At 39.2% G+C, this 12812-nt stretch overlaps 1 protein-coding gene across 4 annotated transcripts in view; it reads left to right on the forward strand.

Annotated features, from left to right (window-relative positions):
- Window positions 1-11992, forward strand: part of LOC112570991 (ubiquitin carboxyl-terminal hydrolase 34-like) — a 51692-nt gene extending 39700 nt beyond the window's left edge. For all 4 annotated transcript variants that reach the window (XM_025249761.1, XM_025249760.1, XM_025249763.1 and 1 more), the window contains exons 62-71: window positions 183-305; window positions 1019-1117; window positions 1872-1904; window positions 2331-2452; window positions 2864-2987; window positions 3264-3343; window positions 3840-3983; window positions 4379-4516; window positions 4847-5630; window positions 7142-11992. In XM_025249761.1, the coding sequence (XP_025105546.1) occupies window positions 183-305; window positions 1019-1117; window positions 1872-1904; window positions 2331-2452; window positions 2864-2987; window positions 3264-3343; window positions 3840-3983; window positions 4379-4516; window positions 4847-5630; window positions 7142-7698 (2204 nt within the window). In that variant the 3' untranslated portion in view covers window positions 7699-11992. The remainder of the gene's footprint in view (window positions 1-182; window positions 306-1018; window positions 1118-1871; window positions 1905-2330; window positions 2453-2863; window positions 2988-3263; window positions 3344-3839; window positions 3984-4378; window positions 4517-4846; window positions 5631-7141) is intronic.
- Window positions 11993-12812: the final 820 nt, after the last annotated feature.

A 12812-nucleotide genomic window follows, 5' to 3' on the forward strand; every position in this document is an offset into this window, starting at 1 on the left:
TGAGGGTGTAATGGTTTTGTAGAATGTGCTGTTTAATTTTGCATGCATTCATTTGAGCATGGGGTGAATTTTTTTTTTCGTTCTTCTTTTAAGGTAAAGAAGATGCAATGTAGGTAAGATTTGTTGTTATGGAAAAGTGGGGAAGGAAGATCTTGATTCCTTTAGCTGTTCATTTGTTGCAGCACCAAGTTCCAGTGAGATTAAAAATTTCTTACTTAACTGGAAGGAACGTGGGGAGGTTGTAAAGAAGCTGCTGACACTTCTCAACTCCTACACTCCGCCTGAAGTTCGGCAGATCTGCTTTGGTCAGTTCAACGTTTTGTTCATACCTGACCTTTATCCATTGCTTAGCTTTACAAAAATTTAAATGATGGTGATTACTGTGGTTCATTGCAACGCTTTGTCGATGTGGTATCACGTGCTTCTTTGTCAGAATAGTTTGGATAGCATTAGAAAATTAAACATTAACTCATTCTTATGCTTTCGAACATGCGTGGTTGGCTGTCTGTGCTTATACTGATACATTGTGGTCATACAGCAGCACATGATCAGGCAACAGCTTAGATCTCTGTCTTTATTATCGTTCTGGAGCTGTTGAGTGCATTATAGCTGCCTCATCACCATGAGTAATAATTATTCATCTCTACTTAATGTGTGACCATTTAGATCTGCCACTTGCAGGACAAGGCTGTCAGAGAAGGACATAGTTTGTGCTTCACTGTGTGTAGAAGATTTTTTCAATATTCCATTGGACTTGTTCTTTCTGGATTTATCAAAACTGTTCAGGAAAATAGGAAAAGTTGATATCTGTTTTGCCCCATAATTTGTTTATTATTAGTTTTAAAAAGGGGGTATTTTCATACATTCTAGGGGAACTAGCTTTATCTCATCCTTGCATTGCAGATGAGCCTGACAGTTCATTTGTGGTGACATGTGTTGTATTTTTCTTGTTCAGTATTATACTGTTCCACATTAAAGGACATCAATAACTGTATGAGATTGTCTGGACTTTTTACAGATGTACTGAAGCAAATGGTGCTCACCTTACAGCCAGAGATGATTTCTTTATTGGTTCCATTCCTGTCACAGGCTCACACTGCTTTTCAAGAAAATAATGGTGAGAATGCCTGGCTGTTTCTTAACTCATCAAGACCAGGCAAGACAAATATGTCTGGCCCCATCAGCAACTATTAAGTCTGGGCAGACCACAGGTGTCTCTCCTATTTTATCATTTTTACTAGAAAATTACATTAAAAAAACTAAATTCAGTCATTTGGCTAGATAAATCACATTCTTAAAGAGTTACATCTTGTAACACAGAATAGGAAGATGATAATTTGTAAATTTGAATTTTTCCAGATGTAATTTTCTTTTCAAAAAGGATGATGAGTGCACACATGAAGGCAGCTAGCAATTTTTTTTAATTGTTTCTGACACTTAAGTCCTTAGTCATCATAAGTTTTGTTCATTCATTTTTATATGGTGTGAAACCATTGAAATTCACTATAAACGGACTAAACGTCACAGAAACAATTGATTATGCATAAGTCTGTATCAAAATTTTGGAAATACAATTTTATGATTTGTTTTGGAAAATACTTCAAATACATGTGTACCTGGGTATTAGAATCAAAGGCCAAGGTCTCAGTTCATTGTTTTCTGTGGTTATTTCACTTCTTTTTTTTTCGTCCCATTTCCTGTCTGGTTATTTTAATTTCATCTCCAAGACAAACTTGGAATTTTTTTTTGATTTTTTAATTATTTTTTTTTTTGCACTTTTTTCCTTTTTTATCTGGATTGTGTCAGATGATGTTGGCATTAAGTGACACATCATGGTATTTTTATGTTTATCTTTTACTTTCTTACTGCAGCACGAAAGTTTGGGCAGCACAAAGAGTCACTTGGTGAGTATATATGTGCTGAATACAAAAGTAATTAATGATTAAATGTAAATATTTGATTACTTTTAAACCTTTTTTACATGTTGAAGCTGTAAATGTTGAAAAAGTTTATACTTTTCAAGTTCGTGAAACTTTAAATTTTACCCAGGCAGTGGGAGCAGGTGGGGAGATCTTTCCTTATAGTGATCATCCCCCTTGTGGCAAAAATGTCTACTTCAGGTCACCAGATTTTGGTGGAGTTGTTTCTTTCTTCTTCTTTTTTTAAATAGCAAAATAACTAAAGCATCACAAAAATGTAATTTCATGTGAGTTTTTATTAGCAAATTTAGCAGAAATAACTGCTCATACACATAAGCTAAAGGTTGTAAGAATAATCATGTTTTCAAAGTTTTTGCATACATTACTGACTCATACATTTTTGTGTTGTAGTCCACTCTGGGCCATACTTTCCAAGAAGAGGGCAAAAACCTTTGCTCAGCAAATCCAGTATTCGTCCTCCCCGCCCCCAGTTTCAGATGCTGCTTCACCCAGGCCTTCTGGAAGCTGCCAAGGTGAGGTCATTTGGTTCATCTTCTGCAGGAAAATGCGGCTTTTGCTGAAGGTGGAACACGATCACCTATGAAAAGACTTCATTTGGACCTTGTTTGTAAAGTCCTGTTATTGGTCATAAGGGACATATTAGATATTTTTTTGTTCTTGTTTTGGTTCTGATATGTGTGTTGCCTTTGATGTGTGTTTTCCATGTGACCTTATCAGCCAGTGCATTTGATTACTATCTTGCATGCTTTAACTTTTTTTAGTTTATCAATTGATGCTTCTCTCTGTCTTTTTTTTTTTTTTTTAATTTTGTAAAATCTATGATATTCCTTCAGAAGGCTGTAGTTTGTGTGGAAGGGTGCACTTGGGATGTTGAGAAGTTTTCTGTAAGTCATTTTCAAAAGAAACCTGTCTGTTGTTTTCAGGGTGTGGATGAGGCTTATGATGCACAGGTGTTTAACTACTTTGTCAGCTACCATCAGTTGATAGACACTGTGTCACGTCTGGCCATTAACATCAGCAGCTTCACTCAGCCACTTATCAATCTGGGTAGGTGCTGCTTCTGCTGATACGCTTGCTCTGATTACAATTTTTAGACAAGGCCATTTCAATTGATTATGTGTGCATGAATATTCTTCCACCACATTATGTTTGAATGCATGTGTTGATATGTCAAGCTCTGGTAATACGTGCGAGAAGTTAATTTTTCAAGCTACCCAGATTAATTTTTGTGATAAGGTGGTTGGGAGGAGGGTATTGTCAAATCAGATATTGGTGCTCAGTGCCACAATGCTAAAAGTATGGACTGCTGGCTTTTGTCTTCAGGTGCAATGGTTGCCTATGAGGGTGTCGCCATTCACTCCCCATACTTCCCCAAGCTTTGGAATGAGATTTACCATTCAGATGTAAGTGCCATTGTTGTCCTTTCTCTTTGTTAATAAAACCCATGATCACTTTACTCACTCCCTATTTTATACATTTATATGTGCATGACAAAGGCTGCATCATGAATGATCTGTGTATTTTTTTCATGACTGGTCATGTGACAAAATACATCACTTTTCACCTGAACTTACATAGCTAAATAAGGAAACCATCCCTTAATAGTTTCAGAGCTCATTTTGTCATGAATAATTCTTTTTTAACAACTGAATTAAGCATCTTGCCAATTTGTTGCATTTGGAAGTATCAGAAATTGGTTGGTCTAACCTGATTTTGTGGACAGCTCTCAGATGCTCATTTTAATGTGGATTTACAGTACAAAACGTGAAAATATATTTTAGAATCCTCTTGAAGTTGTTGATAATGAAATTACATGACTTGTTGTCATGCCTTGCCATGTCGATATTTCTGTTTTGTCATGTATCGTCATCTGACAGTCGATGTAAATTTTTGTAACAGAGTGCAGACCCTGATCACAGCTTGGTGCAGATGCTGTGCAAGTCTCGCCCCTTCATTAACTACTGTGAGGCAGTGCTAATGGATGAGCGCCAGTCCCTAAACAACCCTCACATCTATACTTTTTTCACAAAATTCTTCCCTAAGGTACAATCATTTAGTATCGTGACTGCCCATGCCATGGTCAGTTGTATGATGGCAGTTTGCTTGCACATCATTAATGTGACAGATCATTTAACATAAATCTGTGTGAGCTATAATCTCTTAAATGATTCATGCTGAGAAGGCAATGAAGATAAGAATAAAACTGAGATTTGAAATATGCATATGGAGATGTCTATTTGCACTGTCATGAGTTGGATGCGTGCACATGGATAAAAGCTGAGCATAAATATCACCTTATATGGAAAAATAGCTTTGTGCCAGAAATAACATTTATACAGCGTAGCTTATGGATTTTTCACTAATGCAGGCTAGCTGGTTATGATAAAATTAATATTTTAAGAAAAGAGAACAAAAGGCTTTCTTTTTCTTTGGAGCAGGTGCACCAGCAGGTTCTACAGGACCAGACACGGTCTTTCATTGACAGTCTCATTGCCTCCACTGCTGCCGATAAGGCAGCCCTGGAAAATACCCGCTCTGAAAAAGAACTGATATCAGTTTTCAACAGGATCAGTGGGGTATGTGCTTAATTTACTTCTTAAGGTAGGATTTATTTAATTCACGTGGCCCTTAAAATCAGAAATCCAAAGCAGGCAACATTATGAGGTGCCCAACATTGTTTCACTTTTTTTTGTTTGTGGTGAGACAATTTTGAAGAATGGTAAGTGCTATTGGCAATTTGTCTTCAAAGGGGCTGCTAGTAATAACTTGCTAGACTGGCTGTGGAAAGAAATTATTTGAGCTTACATCTTAGGTATTTTTGTAAATTCTGACACATTACTTTTAGACATGATATTTTGTTGTTGTTTGTCATGTGCATTCTCTGATGCTTTTGTTACATTCTTCAGGATGTGCGCACCATGTTGCTGATGTTCTCAGTACAGCATCCCAACATTGTTAGTCCAGTCTTGCAGCAAAGCCTGCGCTACATCCTGCGGTTCTGCCGCCAGCAGCAACAGCTGCGTGCACAGGCTGAGCAGAGAGCTGCTGTGGCTAGCATGGGTGCCGATGCCTTAAAATCCAGCAAGCATCAGGGAGGTGTGAACACTGTTAGCAGTAAAGCTGATGATTGTCAGACTGATGCAGACAGCTCAAAATCTCAGAGTGATGGTTCAGAAGAAGAAAGTCCTGATTCCAGTGGAAAATCACTGCAGGCCTCCAGTGGTATGACAGAGGGATCTGTTGATTCCAGATTACAGGACGATAGTGGGTCGAGCTTGGAGAAAGAAAAGGCTAGAGGGGGAAACAAACTCCACAATGACATTTCTGAACTGGGAATAGAAGTGGAGGTAGCTGGGAACAAGAAAATCAGTGTTGATCCTGGGGGTGATCAGCAACTTGGGGCCAAGCTATCCATTGGGAGTGAGGGTGGTCCACCTGGTATGGCTGAAGACAGTGAAGTGGCCCATTCCACTTCAGGCGAGTCTCAGGGAGAATGCTTGGTCTCTAAGATGGATATTTCTGAATCAGAGGTAGTGTGCGTAGATGTGAGTGAGGCATCTGAGTCGGTGGAGGTATGGTCTACACCAGCAGTTGGTGGAGAGATGGAACTAGAGCAGAAGAGTGACAGCGTTGATGAAAGCGATGAGGCTTCCACAAAAAGACACATCTCCAGCATTGTAGGATCTGAAGGTTGGTCCAACAAAACAAAATTTCTGCTTTAAAATTCAGTGAGTGTCCGCGTTCTTGTTCTTGCTCCCCCACCCACCCTTTCCAGACTATCTGGTCTCTGAGAAATGATCATAGGCAAACAGGAAAAGTGATCGTTTGAGACTGATTGACAAATGTCATCAATGTGGGCAAAATGTCAGACTTGAAGTGTTTTAGGATAAACATTATGCAGAGTTATTCAGTTTATATAAGAGAAAAGTAAGATTTGTCTGTAAAATAATATTTCTGTGTAACAGTTTTAGGATAGTATTATTAGAATGTAGGATATAGTGGGTTCACTTGCTAGATGGCTAGAAAATAGCATCATGTGGAAGTGCTAAAGTCTGTGAGAGAAGCATCCATTTGTGAGTAGCCTTAGGTCAAAGACAAGGGAGGGTTGAGGACATTTTTTGTTTGCTGCATATGCAAGAGTGCAGTAATCATAAAAACAATAGACATTTTGTAGATACACAATTTCTTCTTCAAGTACTTAGCAAATGACATGACTGTAGCATTTACCTTACTAGCTACCTCAATTCCATCTGTCTGCTCCCAATTGGCCAAAGTTGACATGTAAACAAGGAACACACAGACTAAACCAAATCACACCCCTATTGCATCCTGTCTAGCCAGTTCTGCTAGGCATGTGAGCACTGATCTCTTCATATAGGTACATGCACGTGAATGCCCACACACCAGAGAAGACACTGACAGGAAAAGCTTCTGGCAGGAATTAATTGAAAACAAATGCCCATGTGCCTCTCATATGGTTGTGTGAAGCATCTAGCCTGTTAATGAAGTGTCTGGGTGTTCCCTGTTCATTGGTAAACTTTTACCAATTAGGATTGGACAGCTGGAATTAAAGTAGCTAGGAAGGAGAACTCCAGTTATGTCACCTGGTAAGTACTCAAAGAAAAGGAATTTTACCACCAAAAATGGTATCTTGTCACAAGAATATTGTAGAAATAAGGATGTGGTGAAGGTGAAAAATAAGCAAAAGGAAAAAAGTTTGAATTTTGGACAGGACAAATAGAAGTTTTATATACAAGAGTTTAGACCAAGCACTGGCAGCGTATCATTACACGCAGGGTGAGTGTGCAGGTAGAGAACTGTTGAATTAGGGAAAACAAAGAGGAAATGATGGAAACTTTTTTTTTTGTTGTTTTAATAGCATTGACTTTAACACATCTGGTTGAAGAAATCTCTGCAGTTTCTTGCTCAGCTGCTAAATCTTGGTTTTTCAATTGTGCATGTTCAAGTAGACTGCAAAGAGTTAAGAGATTAGAGAACAGAAATGGAATAGGTGTAGTATAATAGTGTTGAAGAGGCAAAAACAAATGTGAACATGAAGGATTAAGTACCTCTCATGGATAACTTATATGGACCGGCAAAGCAGGCTTGTGTGGACATGTAGAGTTAGGTACTGATACGTTACAAACGTTTGTTTTCAGTTGTTGGGGGGTGAACTGATAAAAAACAAATATTTGTTTCAGTTATGGAGGGCGAACCCTTCCCAAAGCGACCAAAACTTTTGAAAGAAAAGAAGCCAAGCAACAAGGAGGGGAATGTTTCTTTACCACTGGCTAAAGAAGAGGAACATTGTCAAGCAGACAGCGCCTCTAGTCCTGCCCCCAGTGCAGGAGAGGTGCCTGAATGTGGTCAGTCAAGCTGTTCACAACCATTTAGATCTAGCCCACAACCACTGGCCAGTTCCCCTTTAGGCCAGTCCAGTGAAGAACACAGCCCGGGTCCAGAGAGTTCTGAAACATCGAAGGGTCCAGCCAGTGGAAGAGGTCATGCACTTCACCCCACTGACCTAGCCCATTCCCCATCAGGGGCCTGTAGCCAACCGGATGTTGCGCCTGAAGACCCTGTCCCCAGTACCTCCTCCGGAGGATCAATAGATCAAGCTGCCACCAGCATGGAAGGGGAAGAAGGAATCTGTACATCAGGCAGTGGCACTGTGAGCAGCCGTAACCATGGTGACATGTTTGATCGGGTGGCTTATCTGATTGAGACTCTACTAGGCTTTTTGGAAAGGACATCTTGATGAGTGAGTGGGTTATAGCAGCCAGTGGCAGCCCCTTTCTTTCGAGCATGTTAATGGGGGCCACATTTTGTGACCAAGTGGTTGTGATGTTAAAGAGCTGTGTCAATGTGGCAGTTATCTGTGCACAAAAGGTGGGGGTCCTGTTGCCTTCGCAGGACATTATAAAGCGGGTATTTCTTTTCAGTGACACAAGCAAATCTTAAGAACATTATCATGTGAGGTTATAATATATAGTATGGATGTTACAGTTAAGCATGCTTTGCCCTTCTCGGGGAGCACTTCATTGTACTACTAATCATAAAGACTTTGCTGGATCATCCACAACTTGATGTATTTTTGGGTGATTACAGCACAAAAACAAGCAGCATGGCTTGTAGTTGCTCAAAGCCTTGAAATGCCCTTAAATATCAAGAAACATCTTTTTTGTGTTTTAGCTTGTGTCTGAGTACACAAAGACCACCATTTCCTCTTCCCCTGATTTTAATAGGGAGAGATAACTTTTTTTTCCGCTCTCCCTGCATAAGTGCTAGTCAGAATATTACAGAATACATTTGAGCACATTCATCATCTCATCATTGCAGGGACTGTTAGATATTTGTACAAGATCCTTGAGCCTCTGTATCTTGATTGTATATGCCCCCCCTTTGTTAATGTTTGTTCTGTCTTTATTGTAGCTATTAAAACTATTTAGATATTATTTCTTTGTGTGCCCAAGCAAATGTGCTGGAGTAAAATGTAAAATTTCTGTTCAGGTAAGAAACACAAATTAAGTGAACTTGCTTAGTGAATAAGCATCTTGTGAAATACGCTGTGGCATCTGCCCTTGTGGTTGATGCATTCCATTGACAAAAGGCCAGCATCAGTCTTCTCCCAACATCACTGGCTGCTGACCCACTGATTCACTGTTTTGTGTGAATTTTGTCATGTTATGTTAGGGTTGAATGTTGGTATGCCTTTGGCTCCAGAACTTTAATTTGATTCCCCACTGTATTTTGGAAAGCATTAGCTCTCAGTTTTTCCCAGGATCATTTTTCTTAAGTGTTTAGTGCAAGTAAATCTTGGAAAGAGACACTTAAGACCACACAGATATAAAGTTTGCTTTCTTGTAGGAATTGTTCCTTCCGATAGAAAACTTTATAGATATTGCAAATGCAAAAGAAATATGTTGTAAGACCAACTGGAACAACCATATGCAAAAACCTGGCAAAATCATCTTACTGCTACTGTCAAAGATCCTTGGAAGTCTGTGGTCAGAGCAGGCTGACCACAATGTTGCATTAGTATTTCAGGGTTTGTATTTATGAAACACATTTACCCAGGCTGGGTAAATCTGCTAGCTGCAGGTAGCAAATCAAACCAAAGTGAACACAGAATTTAGAGACCTTGTAAATAAACTGGGCAAATATGGTTGCAAATGTTTGTCTATGAGTAAATTGTTGATGCATGGGAATACCAAAAATTAAAATGTAAGCATCAAAAAGCAGTTTTCTAGGTAGTGGGACTTGGTTGGGTCAGCAGCTGGGAAAATCTGCCTAGCAGCAAATGGGCATCTGATTTTTCAGTACAGGTTAAGTGTAGCAAAAGGGGGAGTGCAGAGCTCTGCCTTCCACATGACCTACCCTTAGCCACACTGCAAAATGCAAGAAGACATGGCTAAAGGGTGCGGACATTCACACCTCTCGTCAAGAGGCTCTGACTGCACAGACATTGAATAAAGAAATTCATGGTCCCTTAGACCGCTAGCATATGGGAATTTGCCCTTCAAATAAACTTTTTTTTTGAAAAGTTACAAAATTTGTTTTAAAACTTAAAGGAAAAACAAGTTTTCATTTCTCTTTGTTTTGAAGAGAAAGAAGGAGCAATATTTTGGGGTTGAGATATAAGTGTCTGCAAATAATAAGAATAAGATTGCAAACAGAGATAGAAAATACTGAGAAAATTTCTTCCTGGGGTTATAAGAAGTTTTGCATTGGTAGCAAACAGAATGATAACAGATTTGCAAAGCAGCACAGTGGGTCATCAGGTCGTGTGCACAGTTTGATCTCTGCCCTTCATTCACAAAATCATCAGCATAGGAAGCCACAAGTGACTGCTTTGAAACCAAGCGTTGATAGGAGTACAAATAGTCAGGTTTTTTCTGCTTTCATGTTTAAGTTATAGAGGAGCAAATGAATCAACTTTACTTCTTTTTTTGTTTTTGGAAAGGGTTATTTTGTGGGGATATTTTGAGAGGCAGAATGTGAGCTTTTTAAAATATGTGTATAATTCCCATTTTGCACCATAAACCACTATTGATCACTTGACATTATGTTGTACAAGAGATTTCCTGTGCAGATGCTTCGTGGTCTGTGTATGGCCATGCCTGTGTGTACATTATGCACTAAATAAACTTTTCAAGCACAGAGAAAGCAGCTCTAACACTGTTTTATATAATGTGACTTAAACATGAAAAGAAAAAGAGTGATAGCCCTTGTCTTTCGTGTTTTGCAGAGAAGAGTAGTATAACACCAGTTTGTTGAACATTTCCTTGCATTAGAGACAATGTCTTTAGAGAAATAAATCTGTCGATGGATCAGACAGGCTCTTATGTATGAACGCTTGTATTTGTGAAAGATAGATGCTGGCTAAGAAAGTGAAGTTAAAGGATGCTGTACAGTAGATAAGGTGAGATGTGCATGGAAACAAGCATTGGACTTTTTCCACAGAAAAAGTATTGGTGTTATTTATAGGATCACTACACAAGTACCCGTCATGTGCTTTTCTTGCAATCTTGTCCTGAAGTAACTGTGCCTCATAAGTTGTAGACATTAATCCGCTGTGGTTTACTATACTGTCTCTGCATTTTTTGTGAGTAAAGCATTTTGGATTCTTGAGTGTGTATCCCTACCCCCCACCAAAAAATCAAAGTTTGTGCTGCTTGAAGTGAACTTTTCAGACTGTATATTTATGTCTCTGGCAAAGAATGAACATGTACATTTGCTGTAAATTATGTTTATTATGTATGTTTCACCTGCAGAAAGTGTGGTTTCATAGGATAACTATTTCATTGGTGAACTTTCAGTGAGGCTTGCAAAACTCCTTCGGTGAGGTTATGGTTACAAAATGTGCATCTTTTATTTAGCTTTTGGAATTAAAGCACTGGCTCAAGAAATGAGCTGCCACTGTTAGCACCCAAGTATATTTTTAGCATGATTAGTATCCAGAGTAGTTTGTGGTTACCATTAAGCTAATACTGCTTGATAGACCCTGCCTGTGTACTGTAATGGAACTGGATGAAGCCACCAGATAACCATTTTAACACCACCAGTCCCCTTAACTGGCATGGATTGTGAACAAATTGGCACCCACCTCTTCATGTTGGAAATGAAAGCAGGCCAAGAACTAGTAGTTCAAGAAAACAAAATGTATGCAGCATTGACAATTCACAAAAAAAGTACAGTGAAAGGATCTTCCAAATACTGTCACTATCACCATTGCAGTTCCAATAGGGTGGTTAATTGGCTTCATGCAGAACCAGCCAGAGTCTATTAGTTTTAGATAAGTGGTACTGACCTTTGTTTTTCCCTGAAGAGCCCACAGTGTGAAGTATGGCATCAGGAGCCCTAACATCAATTCTGCTTTTGTACTTGGGGGATTGTACAAAATTTCGTATCTTCTTTCTATTCATAAAAGTGCCTTTTGTGACGATGGCTTATAGGCAATGTGTTAAGTATATGGGCACTTTTATTTATGGTGAAGATGATGGAAACACTTTCACAACACAAGCTTGGGGTACCTGAGAGAAGGGTATTCAAAGAATGTTATCCAGTCGTATTTCTCCCCCACACCCCCAGCCTTAGTCTTTCAGTGTTCCCAAAGGCAGATGAATGGTTGAAATAAAGGCTCATTATCTATCCAAGGTTGTGGTTGTCTAATGAAAGATATAATCAGTAGGGCTTTCTTTTTTCCCAGCATTGTGTTAAGGAGAAATATTTGTTAACACTGTTTAAAACACACCAGTGTTAGGTCCTAGGTTACAATAATTCTGTGTGCATGCAATTTGCTCCTAATACATTTGTAGAACATTGAGGGCAGATCTTTTTGTTTCCCCCACCTAAAATCGAGCATATGCTCAGCTGATCATTTGATGTATTTTATTCCCTCAGTTTGTGTAAATTGTTTCATCACTTTAGAGCTCTCTACTGCAAAGAGGAGTCCGATATGCTAAAATGAGAGAGATGATAGAGTGAAACCTTTTGGCGTGTATGTGCTATTGCAGCTGTTCATCGGCTCATAATAAACCAACACATCCTGACTTCTTCTGCTGTTGTTTTGGCTTTTGAGAGGTGTTTGTTCCATTGATCCTGACCAGTTGGAAAGCGTGGTGAGGTTGATGTTTTATGCCAAGCCAAAAACTAAGGCTGTATCATGGCAAGGCAGCCAGCCTTGTAAGCAGGTGCCACTAGCAAAAAAAGAACGGCGTGCCTGAGACGAGAGCAGAACCCAGGACCGCCAACCCTCGATGTATTGGAAAGGGGAGAACATTGCATCATGTCTTGTCTGCAACCATTAAACATTCTTTCTTCCATCATGAAATGGGGTTCACATTAAGTGATAGCTGAGATCTCCAGACTCATCAACCAAAAAAACATCGAATTCAAGTGGACAGTGCATACAGGCTATAACTGCCAGCTGGTTGATTAAAACAATAGTTCTCATATCACCTGCATGGGTGAACAAATATGTTGAGTGTAAAGGCTATTTTTATGGCCTAATTTTACTGCTACAGCACTGTCTAGGTATGCCTTACAGCTATTTGCATTGTGCGGTAGATGTTAGAGTGCAACAGAACATTACAAAATTTTAAAGCTGTTACATATTCAATGCCACCTGTCACTGTTTCCACCCTAAAACCCTTTCAAGAAAATTTTGTCCACAAACCTGACAAGTTTGAAGATTTTAACTCCTTGGACGGTGGTGATTGAATGATTCTGACTGCTGCTATATTAATATGCAATGATCAAAGGTCGCACAACAGTGCCACGTGTTGAGTGTCTTTCGGACTGCCAACATTAAAGGCTTCCTAAAGTTAAAACCAACAGTTCAGATATTCTTACTGCATAGTTCGATCCTTT

Source organism: Pomacea canaliculata, linkage group LG8 (assembly GCF_003073045.1).
Source record: "Pomacea canaliculata isolate SZHN2017 linkage group LG8, ASM307304v1, whole genome shotgun sequence".
Classification (NCBI taxonomy): Eukaryota; Metazoa; Mollusca; class Gastropoda; order Architaenioglossa; family Ampullariidae; genus Pomacea; species Pomacea canaliculata.